Source organism: Talpa europaea (genome assembly GCF_964194135.1).
Source record: "Talpa europaea genome assembly, chromosome: 1".
NCBI lineage: Eukaryota > Metazoa > Chordata > Mammalia > Eulipotyphla > Talpidae > Talpa > Talpa europaea.
Genome location: NC_140073.1, coordinates 98,994,862 through 99,008,366, shown reverse-complemented (window position 1 = coordinate 99,008,366; position 13,505 = coordinate 98,994,862). Strand labels below are relative to the sequence as shown.

The following is a 13,505-nucleotide window of genomic DNA, read 5'->3' as shown; positions in this document are numbered from 1 at the left end:
CATGAAATTAAGAGTTTTAACAATCATTGTTAATTATTACAGCATTTGGCAATATTTAGTATAAACATACTTAAACTGAATAATAGAATGTTAATATTTAAAGCATATAAGGAGATTTTTGCTTCAAGTTACAGCTGGAATATTCAATGTACTTGAAAATAGCAATAATTGTTATTAACTAACAGTAAATTCAGAATACTTTCCTGGTTTGTGTTTCGGATTTTATCACATTGATTACATATGTTGCCAATTGTCACCTATGTAATTCTATAATACATGCACAAGTATTGGGATGTCAGATAAGACACTGAAGAGAATAGTAAGTGATTTAGTCTTTCAAAGGCTAAAATTAAACCTGCAGCCAAGTGGTAGACTTAAATTGAAAACAGACCAATTTTTGGTACATTTTATGTTAACTATTCATTCCCAACTTAAATACAAGAGATCTTTACAATTATGTTTATTTGAATTTATTTGCTCAGCAAGAATGAGTATTTCTTCTTGTCCAACTCAAATATCCATAATTGATTTTTTAAAAATGTTACATTATGGAACATTGTAAGCCTATGCTAAACTAGCACGAGGCTCTCATTAGTGTGCATATAAAATTAGGCAGCTTCAATAGTGATCAACAATTGGCCATTGTTTCCTCTGTACTCCCACCCACAACTTCCTCCTGTGCCAAATTATTTTGAAGCAATTCTCAGACATTATATTTCACCATGAATATTTCTAAAAGATTAGGGCTAAAACAACCACCCAAATCCTACAATACCATTACTGTTAAAATGTCAATTTCTTACTATATTCAAATATATATAGTCAGTGTTAAATTTCCATGATTTTCTCTTTTTTTCTTTGACATTTATTCAAATCAGTATCTAAATAAGATCCATATGTTACAATTGATTTTTGTGTATTAGATTTCAGTCTCCCTTCTTTTGTATTCTTATAATTTATTTTTTGAGGAGATTATCATTTGTCTTCTAGTCTCTTATAGTCTGGATTTTGCTGATTACATCCTTGTGGTGTCATTTCATGTGTTTTTCTGACTCTTGTATTTTCAGTAAATTAGTAGTTATATCTAGAGACTTGATCAGATTCAGGTTCAATTTATTTTGGCAAGAACACTTACTGATGGAATTTTGTGGGTTTTTTTTTTTTCTATTACAAGTAGTGTTTCAGTGAATAGCTTTGTTTATTCATCTTTAAATTATTTTGTCAATATAGTTTTAAAATATCCATAAGTAAGATTTCTAGGTCAACAGGTAAATTCATAGGCAATTTTGATATACATCTCTTAGCTCCCTTCGATGGGAGGAATATTCGCATCATATTGTATTGCTATTAGGAAATAAGAAAGAATATTTCCCCATAGCCTGCCAGAGTGTTAAATATTTGTGTTTTGCCAACTTGAAAAATGAGAAATTATATTTAGTGAAGCAATCAGATTTTTTCTTTTCTATGTTAACAGTTCTTTATAGAGGTACAACTTACAAACAATTAAGTGCATAACTCTTAAGTGTACATCTCAATAAATTTTGACAAATATGTATACACATGCAACCAACACTTAAATTTTTTCGCTATTAGCTATTTTTGTTTATATTTAAAGATGAGTCATTTGGCCCAAAGGACTTTTGTGGTATTTCAGAGTGCCTAGTTAGGGTTTTATTATCTTGGATGATTATAATAAATCACACAGGAAACCTCTAGTTTCTGATTCTTTTATAAATTTATTGTTTTTGATTCAACATTCTGTATAAATCATCATCTACCTTAAGCATTAACTTATAGGTTATTACCCAGCAAAATGAATTGGAATCACCTAGAAATCTCTCTATTGATAAAGATACAACTGTTTGTTCTTCTAAGACTTTATTTTTCTTTATTTTTGCCCTGAGGATAGAAAAGAAGTCAATGAATGAATTTACAAAATATCAGGATGTTCTGCAAAATATTGGATGTGTCCAGTGAAAAATAGTGGCTTTATTTTGACTTTTATAGTCTATTTAATTGGTCTTACCTGGGCCCAAAGGCAGCAGCATTGATTTTTTTTTTTAACTATAAAAATGTGTCTACATCTTTCACCAATGTATTTTAATTTTTTTGTACAACATATACCAAATATGTCAAAGAAACATAATTTTAAAAGTTGTGTCGCCTGCAACAAACTTTAGAGACGATAGAGATCAAATAGATGGAATGCGTTTTAGGCATTTTTAAAACAAATACTAGAGTCTCGGATTTTGGAAACACTATGTGCTTTTAATTTTTCAGTAGGTAAAATAAGAGATTTGTAAATATTTTCCTTAGTATTTTTGTTTAAATGATCTTTTCTCCCAAATTTCATAATGGTATCACCCTTCAGACTGCCTGTGAAAAGACTTGGTTTTGCCTTTTTGTTTTTTAAAGAAATCTTTGAGTTATTTTATTTTCTTATATCCCAGATTTTGAATCAGTAACCAGACAGCAGAAAGATAAACTCAAGGTTAAAGTAATCAGTGAATGACAGCTAGAAATAGCATGCATTATAAAGAGTCTTTTTAGTCTTTTCTTCTCAAGTTTTTATATCTTCAGTATTGATCTGTTAAAGCATGCAGGGTGCTAAGTATTCTAGTAGCAGAGAAAATATAAAATATGCATATTTCATCAAGTTTCTGATTTGAGAGTAGCACTTTTATAGATGTTTAAAAGTATTAATATGAAATACATGAGTTCAGGGTACATACGACTGTCAGTCAAAGTCTAGCCAGGAAACACACACCACTTGAGGACTTAGAGTAAATGGGTCTTTAATGCAGGAAATGATTACAAATGATTACCCAGTGATAGAGTGGAGAAGCCACAGTACGGTGAAGCAGTACAGGGATTAACGATAGCAGAAAGTCGCTGCTATCCCTACGTCAGAGGAATAGGTATTAAAAGACCATACCTCACTCTATGGTAGAGGTTACCCAGAGATAATTGGAACTGTAGTAAAACTGTCAAGAAAAGGTTGCAACTGTGGAGAAGATGCAGATGCTCATAGAGAACTATCTTGGAGTAAAGAAGGCAGGAGGAGTAAATCCTTTAGTTTCTCCTTGCTTCTCTCCCTTCTGTCTTCCACCACTACCGTCTCCTCCCTTTGTTTGGGAGTCCACTTGTTTGGAAGGCCACTGACAGGCATGCCTGAGAAATACAGGCTGCTCTGTGATATAAAACAGATCAGGAACGTGGCCAAGAGAGGCTCTTAGGGCAAACAGACCCAATCTTGACGCAATTTATCCACAGAAATCCAGAAAACAGTATTAATTATGTGCCACATTTGAAAAAATCAAATTTAAGGAAATCTAAATTTAGTAGAAAATTTAGGTTTCAACACTATGATTTTTTTTAACCATTTAAGTACTTGCAAATACATATTGGCCAAATTTTAAATTTTGTATTTTATTTACTGAGTCATGAACTTGAAAGATTATATACTCAGGATTATATTTCTAGTACAATCTAAAGCTCAGACTACTGCCAGATCTTCTAACAAATTATACAATGACTTTTCCCCATCTTGTGCTGAGGGCTCAAATAAAAAAACAGTCCTAACACTATGGTTCTGTGTGATTCTGTTTATAAACTTTGTCATTTTGACCAAGTCTTTTAACCTCTCTAAACTTCAGTATTTTCATACATAAAGGAGGAATAATAATATTCATGATGCCTCTCATGGGAAAAGTGTCCAAAAAGCTATATAGGTATTTTTTTAAGATTATTTATGCATACAAGAACTGGGGTGAAGGCCAGAGGTTTGGTGGCGAGTGGGAGTGGGGGTGTGAGAGGATTTACCAGAAACAGAGTGGGAAGCAGAACAGGAGGATCTACTGAAATACACTGCTGAGGGGAGCAGCAGGGCAAGAAAGGAGAGGTTTGCTGTGCCATGAGGATCAACTTCCTAGCTGGGGATCAAACTCATGGCGCAGTGACTGGTGATAGCTTGATAGCACTGTGTCTTTAACCCCTGCACCACCAGGGAGGCCCAGCTATATAGGTATTGATATCTATCTATCTCATCTCTGTCTCTACATCTACACTTTCTGGGACTATATGAATTAAGGTGTTATTTATTGTATGCATGAAAATAGAATTACTTCATCTTTCTTTAAAAAAAAAAGAAAACTTTAGAAATAGTTCTTTATTTGATCAGTATTTCAAGTCACGTTCTTTCCCCTCCCTGCTTTTTAGTACACTACCTATTTTAAGGTGGATTTTGTGTTAGAAGATGCTCATATAGGATTTAAAAAGAGTTATCAACTTGGACAATACAGACTAAACAGACTAAACTAAATGTGTTTCTCTCATGGCAAACATTTAGAAAACATTGACATTGTTCCTCCTTTGTTCCTCTGATTCTAGATCAGAAAAACAGTGCAGACTTCAAAGATATCTAAAGAACAAGCACTAATAAAACAACACAAACAAGTATGGTGGCAGGAACACCGAAAGCTAAATGAAGTCAGGTAAGAACTGAGGGAAATCTCAATGAGAACATGTAGGAATTACTAAGAGTGACACATACCTAGTTAGCTATTCTTTAACTTTCTATGTTAATTAAATCATTATAATCAAAATTTAAAGTTATTGGTTGAATGTGAATCAAATTACAATCCTTTCATTTCCTCACTTTAATTTGGAATCCAATGAGTACATTAATATAGCTTTTGCTTTACTTAGGAAAAAATGATAATCTTCATTTTTTCTTCTACATTCCCACTCATACCGTGCTTAGTTATAATATCCTTAGCACATTGGAACATAATGTTTTGTTTACATACTTTTCTTCCTATAAGGTGGCAAACTTCTCAAGAGCAAACATGCCATCATATTCATCTTTGCATTGCAGGAGACCTGGAAGAACAGCTCTCAATACTTTAGATAAATGAATGAAAAAATTGCTAAGATTTTCAAGTTGTTCAGTGATTTCTAAATGTTACTGCAGCATGTCTAACTTTTTCAGTTTGGACTTCTGACTTATATTAATATTTCCAGCAGTCACTTCAAGATGAATTCAAACAAAATAATGATTCTATACTTGATATTAATTATAATCTTTGAAACATAAATTCCTCAGAGTTTAAGGCAATGTGAGAGATCAGATGTTTCTCCTCCATTTGAGGCATCTGCACCAGCTTAATGATGGTGGTATTTATATAGTATGCTTTTCAAATTTTCTTTATTAAGATAACATTGGTTTACAACATTGTGTATGATTTAGGGGGTAAGTTCGCACCTCCTCAACTGTATGTTACAATACCAGCCCCCACCATCCAGGTACATATAGTCCTTTACCCTAAGCCAATGCGTCCTCTCCCCACTGTGTTCCCACCTCCAGTGGCCTTAATTATGTGATCGTATTTCTAGGGTTTATTTGGATTGAGTTTTGTCAGTTCTTTTGTGCTTTTCTCTCTGTGTTCCACACGTGAGTGAAGTCATGGAATATTTGTCTTTCTTCTTCTGACTTACTTCACTTAGCATAATTCCCTCCAGATACATCTATGTTGTTGCAAATGGCCAGAGTTCATATTTTCTTTATACCTGAGCAATATTTCATTGTGTGTGTATATGTGTGTGTATATATATACATATATATATCACATCTTAATTCACTGCTCTGTTGATGGACAGTTAGATGATTTCCATAATTTGACTATTGTAAATTGTGCTACAGTGAATACAGGCATGCATATATCCCTTCAAATTAGAGATTTTTTATTTGAGTAGACACTTAAGTGAGAAATTGCTGGATCCATGATCGACCTATTCATAATATTTTGAGGAAACTCCATACTGATTTCCATAGTGGCTGGACCAGTTCACAATCCCATAAACGGTTACAAGGATTCCTTTTTCTCCACACCTTCACCGACATTTGTTGTTTCTGGTTTTTTGGATATGGATGATTTTACTAGAGTGAGGTGGTATGTCATTGTGGTTTTGATTTGCATTTCTCTAATAAGTGATGTTGAACACTTTTTATGTTCCTTTTGGTCATCTCTAATGTTGTCTTTGGAGAAGTGTATATTTAGCTCTTCTGCCTATTTATTGATTGGATATTTGTTTTCTTTTTGTTGAGTTGTATGTGCTACTATGGCCTTTTGAGGGAATGAAAATATAAGAGAGCTGAGCCTGAGGGTTTTTAAGTGTTAAGTTTTTGGTTATACAAATCCATTATAAAATAACTTTTGTTTTGATTCTAATATTATGTACTCATCCTCCATATGACTGTCTTAGATAAATAATCTTAAAAATAGGACTTTTAAGATTTTTCTGGCAAAAACTACATGCTGAAAAAGTAAACATTGAAGTGTCATTTACAAAAGCACCCCTCTTTTATAAATATAGCAAAAAAATTCTGTTCCATGTTAGTGAATTGCTTTAGAAGATAATCATACATATATAAAATGGAATACTATGAAGTCATTAAAATAATTATGAAATATTCATTAAAATATTATTCCAGTACTCCCAATATAAATGTTCAATATGCCGTAATTACAACTATTTAAAATATATATATGCATGTAGACAAGGCCAGAAAATTTACATGCAAAAATGAAAACAGCCATTATATTAAAGTTATAATTATTGCTATTTTTTTTACTTTATACCACTGTTAGCATAGCATTTTAATAATCATAATAAATCAAAATTTTCTATGATTTCATTATATCTACCATAAGCAAGGGGTAAATTACATTATTTTTGGATACTCTAAAAATGACTATATTTAAATAACAATAAAAGATTAAGATTTATTATTTTATTGGTGTTTAAAAATAAATTGTTTTTATTCCCATTTCCCTAGTCCAGCTCTTCATCAACTTTCTCTCTTTTTTTTTTAAGATTTATTTATTTATGTATACTAAAACTGGGGTACAGGCTAGATGTGTGGGGGGTGAGAGGACTCACCAGAGACAGAGTGGGGAGCAAAACAGGCAGACTGACTGAAATACATTGCTGAGGGGAGCAGTGAGCAAGTCAGGAGAGGTCTGCTGCGCCATGTGGGTAGCTCCCTTGCTGGGGATCAAACTCGTGCTGCAGTGGCTGCAGATAGCTTCATAGGTTGCATCTTAACCCCTTGCACCACCAGGGAAGCCACATCATCTCTTTTTTATAAAAAAAAAAATTAAAGTAACATTGGTTTATGAAATTACATATTTTTCAGATGTACAGCTTTATATTGTACTTCAACATCTGTATATACTGTCAATACATTTTGATCACCACCAAAAGACTAGTTTCTATCCACCACCAAATAAAGAACCCTCTTTATTCATTTCACCCACCCCAACCCTTTTCTACTTTGGTAACAATGAATTTGTCCTCTGAATTGAAATTTGCTTTCATTTGCTTTGTTTATCTTCCACGTGAGTGAAATAAAACATTTCCATTGTGTGTATATGCCACATCTTTATCCATTCATTTGTCAGTGAGCACTTAGATTGTTTCTATAACTTCACTACTATAAGCAATGCTGAGTGAGTATAGAGATATATTTTTGTATTTGATAAATACACAGAAGTGGAATTGGCAGATCACATGGTATTTTTCTTAATTGAGGAATCTCCATACTGCATAGTGGCTGCACCAGTTTACATTTCCATCTACAATTTCTACAAGTGTTCCCTTTTCTTCACATCCTCACCAATACTTATTGTTTCTTGTCATTTAGATTATAACCACCTTAACAGGTATGAAGTGAAGTCTCATTGTTGTCTTGATTTGCATTTCCCTAATAATAAGTGATGATGAACATCTTTTTATGTGCTTCATGGTCATCTGTCTAACTGTGGAGAAATGTCTATTCAGATTTTCTGCACATTTTTTAAAATTCATTTTGCTATTGTTGAGCTTTATGAGCTATATTCACATTTTAGATATTAACCCCTTGTTGAATGTATGATTTGCAAATATCTTCTCCTAGTCAGTAGATTGTCTTTCCGTTTTGATGATGTTCCTCTTATGCAGAAGCTTTTCAGTAATACTGTTTTTGTTTATTTGTTTTGCTTATGTTTCCATTATCCTTAGAGTCAATTCACAAAAACATTGCTAAAACTAACATTGATGAGCTTACTGCCTGTGTTTCCTCCTGTATGATTTGTGGTTTCAGGTCTTACATTGACATCTTAAATTCATCTTGAATTAATTTTTATGTATGGTATGAGATTGTGGTCTAGTTTCTTTTGAGTGTGCTTTTTAGCTTCCTCAACACAGGAGGACCTCATCATCTTTTAACTTTTAAAATAGCTTCCTTTTGGTCCAGGTCTTCCTGTTCCCATCTCTTCATTTTCCATTTTTATTGATCGTCCATACTTCCAGACTATTCTCCATCTGCCTGCCTTGAGGATCTTTCTGAAATATAGATCTGCTGAGCAGGTGAGGTCAGCTTAATATTTCTCTGTGGTTCCCAATACCCTGAGCTCTCCCCACGTGAAGCAGTGCCAGGACTTCCTATGTGCCTGCCTTTACTCACACTATTACTTCAGCCTGGAGTGTTTACTTATGCTTCTTTCTACCTTAGTTTCTGAAAAATATCCTATCTACCTTCTGAATTTAGTATATGACCTAATTAATTAAACAAACAAGCGAATAAAACTACATTAGATTGAAAAAATAGCTAGCAGTACAAATGTTCAAACATGTATGTGTGGGTATGATTATGATTGTAACAAAAACTGATTGAGACAGTGTCTATTTCAGATATAAAATGGAATCTGAAATAAAATCCTTTCTCATTGAAGAGCACATTGGCAATGAATGTCTTGCTGACTTTATAAATTTTGGTGAGTTTTTATTTTTTGATCCTCTATTAAAAGGGAAGTTTTGTTTTGAAGATGAACTCACTTCGTGTTCTTTCAATATTAACTGTTGTTTGTTTTTTTCTAAAGGAATCCAAAAATAAATCTGCATCCCAATGACCTGTTCTTGGAGAAACTTATAATAATGTTACCTTGATTTAATTTTGTTTTGTCACAGGACAAGAGCTATCAGAACAATGGTGCACATATCTTAAAAATGTAATAAGTCCTATTCATCAATTGAGAGCAGATCTAAAGTATAGACAACATGACCTTTTACAGCATTCACATTCATATACTGAGTTTAACTCTGTGAAAATACTGGAAGAGGTCAGTGTATTCCCTTACCTTTATTGTTAATCATGTAGCATTTCATTTTTGTACCAATAGAACAGTACAAAACAGTCTGAGATTAAAAACAACAACAACAACAAAAATAGGCATATCTTGTATATATTTAAATAGAAGGTACAGCAAATTCTGTTTACTCACTATTTTACATATATTACTGTATTTGTGCATCTGTGCTCATTTCTTAGCTGGAATCTTACAGTGGCCTCATTGCTGGTGTCCAGCTTTCATTATTGCCCCTCCTTCGAGTTGATTTAGAGATCCTCCCTCCAGTGCAGGGGCATCCAGCCATCCCCTGGTGAGTCCCCTTAGGCTCTTGCTGGATCATAATTCCTCCCTATATTTTGGGCCCTCTCATCTGTCATTGTCATGGCCTTATTGTTATTTCTCACATACCAGGTTGTTTCCTCTGTCCCACTGATGGCAGATCTTAGCATAATTCTTAGCTTGAATGTCCTCTCCCGTGAGATGCCTGCCCTGATAACCCACATGAGAGAAACCAAAGTCATTCCCTAGCATATCATTCTGTTTCTACATCCCTTACCTCTCCCTGGTACATTTTTATCCTTTTTTTTTTTTTTTTTAAGTATATTGACTACCTCCCTTGACTAGAGCATAAACTGCATGATTATAATTGCAAAACATCTTGGATTTTAGCTATTTGTCTCAATCTGTATTTCAGTTATTGGGTAGTGTTATTATATTGCTTTTATGAATAATAATGTTAAAATACCACTAACAATCCGTGTTCACCTGGGGATTAGAGATAAGGATATAAGAGAAGTAACAGGCAATTGAAACAGAGGTAAACTCTTTGCATTACCACAAACAAAACCCAAATGTGGGTGCAGAATGGCTGTGACCACACTGTACTTCTCATGCCCACTTTTAGGTTATGACAGGAAGCCTCAATGACACTCCTTTGAGCACTGCCTGACTGTGGCATCCCTCGTACCCTCTCCTACAGTCCCTCAAAGGGACTGTCCTTTATCTAACTTTTCATTATTTATTAAGTTTTGAGAATAAGTCCTATCCTTTTAAATATCAGAGTTGGATGAATCACAGCAATTTGCATGATACTCATAGTAAATGTTCTGTAGGTTGACTCCGTGAAAAAACAATTGAAAACTGTCTTTGAAAGACTTAACCTGGAGCAACAGAAAATAGAAAATGATCTTTCAGACTGGAGTATGAAAGTAAGTATGATGAGATAGTAATTTGCTTATCAATTTGTCACTTACATTATTACAAATTATCAATTTGTCACTTATGTTAATTAAACAATCGTATAATTTTTTATATTTTATTTTATATAATTATTACATCATTTTTCATTTTTGCACAATGTATGCATTTTCATTTTAGTTATATTCCCCATACAATTCCCACCCCCCCTTATTTTAGCCCTAATCCCACCTCACTTCCCCCCAACCCCTTAGTGTCTCTGGTTTATAGTTACTTGTTGATTTTGATTTTTTCTTTATTATAATTAGTATTTTTCCTGGTCTATAATTTAGGTTTTCTAAATTCCTGCTATGAGTGAGACCATCTGGTATCATATAATTTTTTTTACAGATACTAGATTATTCTTTAGAAGAAAGAAGCTATCAGCTAAGTGAACTGCCCATCGAATTAGAAACTTTGGAATGCCCATATCCTGATTTGAAATCTTCAGTCCTTAATGAATTCTGTAACTTTACAGAAAAATATAAAAAGAAACTCCAAGATTTTGATATGCAGTTAGAAGACATACACAGGTGATATGATAAAATTATTTGAATGAGATAGTTTTTTGCCATAAAATTTTAATTTTTGTTGGGGGTGCACTATACTTATAATTAGTTTCAATTAATAAATGTTTAAATTGACTATTTGTTTACTGGAAGGGTTTTTTCTCCAAAACAATTTCCCTGAAAAATGGTTTTAAAGATTTTTTTAAGCTTGAACATGATATGCTCTTAACTACACAGGTAAAAAATATTTTTCAAACATGAATTTTTAGTAAACTATGAATTTTCATTGCAAGATATGAAGCTCTTCAGCGGGAATTTATAAATCAGTACTAATAATTGATTACAGTGGAATTATGTTACTTGCAATCCACCGTGGTATTGTCCTATGCTGAATACAAACAAAGTATGTTTTGTAAATTTTTAAAAAGATGGTCAATTTTTAGGAAATATACTTTTGGTTGTGTCCTGAGAATGATATTTTTCTTCTAAGAGACGGATATAATGTTAAGTGATTTAAAATTCATTTTTGACAGGGTCATCTTCTCTAGTGTAAATTCTATATTAAAATGCATTTAATGAATGAACTCAGAAATGCCACCTTGGTTCAGCTAAATATTCTACCTCGTTTAATGTTCTTTATATGAAATTTCTGAGGAACAACTTATTGGGAACTTCCTTTTTATCTTATTATATTGACCTCAAGCTTCTCCTGAAAGAATATATATTCTAAAAGGAAGGGACATGACTGAAAGAACGCATTTATAGTGCATTTAAAGTAAAAGGCTTTTACCTTGAGATGGAAGAAAATAAATATGATAATATTTTTCTTGCACTTAATAAATTGCCTGTGGATGAAACTTCTCTATGTGGAATGAATAACAAAGGATTTTAAGAAATGCATAACAAGAAAACCTTTTATCTTACCACATGAAATTCTTTGCTTTAGTAGTGCCTTGACCCAAACTTTTCAGTTATCTTCTACTTTTTGTTTTTTTTTTTAAGATTTATTTTTATTTATTTATACAAGCACTGGGTACAGTCAGATGCATGGGAGGGTGAGAGAATTCACCAGAGTCAGAGTGGAGAGCAGAGCAGGCAGACTGACGAAGTACACTGCTGAGGGGAGCAGTGGGTGGCAGGAGAGGTCTGCGCGCCATGTGGGACCCGGCGGCCCGGGATGGAACTGGCGCTGCAGAGGCTGCGGGCAGCTTCGCAACCCAGCACTCAACTGCTGCACCACCGGGGAGGCCCTGGCTTCTACTTTTATTACCTCACTCATTTGTAGGTTGAGCCTAAGTCATACCTGTCCTAATTTTCTTTTCTACATCTCTGTGGGGATGGTCATGTGTTTGTCCTGAAATCTTTTGGTCTCCTAAGAGCCCCCTTCCTACCATCCCACTTCCCTCTTTCTCTGCCTGCCTTTGTTTCTTGCAATAAAACTGAGAATAATATTAATATATCATTTACATATGTTCATAGATTATTTCATAATACTTTAATTGAAACTTAGTCATGGTGAAGTTTTACTTAAGTGTCTAACTGTAAAATAAACATCCCCTCTCCCTTCCCCATCTGAACCTTGTTGAAGAAATTTTAGACCTTCTCAGGGAAGAGGGAGAGGTATTTATTTATTTATTATTTATTTATTTATTGGCAGGGAGCAGGATTGTTATCAGGCTGATTGTGTTTGTGGGAGATAAATTTGACTGTGTTCTTTTAAAGCAACTTAGCTGCCCCATGATCTTTCAGGTGGCAACTTGCCCTTACTCTAAGTTGGTTGAGATTGTGCTGTTTGTTGCAGCTTCAAAACTTGGAAGAATTTCCTTTAGCAGCTGTAATGGTTACCTTCTACTTAGGCCTATCCTTCACAGCTCATTTTCATACCCTACTTTGAATCTGAACTCAATTTCTACTCTTCCTTCATAGAACCTTTTGTCACTCTGAAAAGAGTTAAGATTCACAGTCTATTGCCACTACTGAAGAGTAAGTAGAGAGTAAGATGAATATGCATCACGTGTACCCTGACCAAATGAAAATTACATGCAAATGTCAACTGAAGAGGCTATTTTATAAATATGCTGGCAGTAAATGTAACATCGATAAAACTGAATGAAGTTTTAGGAGTAGGTTCATTGAGGAAAGAGTCAATGAGCTATTTTGAATAAATACAGACATAAGGAAAGGTGGTAGGCATCAGTCTTCTGTGACTGGTGGCAGTGAGGCGTGTAAATACACTGTCCTAACTAGCACAGTGAATTATGGGTTCAATTATAATATTGATTGGACTTCTAGCTTACCAATATCTGCCCTTATTTTGATGGTCATTTCCCATTTTGGTTCTAGTTATTAGACCTTGTGAGACTTTATATTGATCGGTGTACATGCATGTTCACACCCGCACAACTTAGCATGTACATATTTTAAATATGTACATAAAAGTTGACATAAAAAGGTTGAAATACCTAGGAGATATTTTTAAATTGTGTGAATTGGCTTTTTGGTGACTAAAAGATCCTTAGTTTTAAGCAGCAGTTGATTTGATTTCACAATATCTGTGACTAATTAAAATTGATCTGTTGATTTAATATGA

The 13,505-nt window shown here is 33.7% G+C and overlaps 1 protein-coding gene across 1 annotated transcript in view; it reads left to right on the top strand.

Annotated features, from left to right (window-relative positions):
* The window catches only part of CCDC148 (coiled-coil domain containing 148), a gene marked incomplete at its 3' end in the record, with an annotated part of 222,046 nt that overhangs the window by 74,692 nt on the left and 133,849 nt on the right, over window positions 1–13,505 (top strand). The window contains 5 exon segments of the mRNA XM_084243207.1: window positions 4,390–4,493; window positions 8,734–8,816; window positions 9,010–9,161; window positions 10,283–10,378; window positions 10,758–10,939. Of these exon segments, the coding sequence (XP_084099333.1) occupies window positions 4,390–4,493; window positions 8,734–8,816; window positions 9,010–9,161; window positions 10,283–10,378; window positions 10,758–10,939 (617 nt within the window).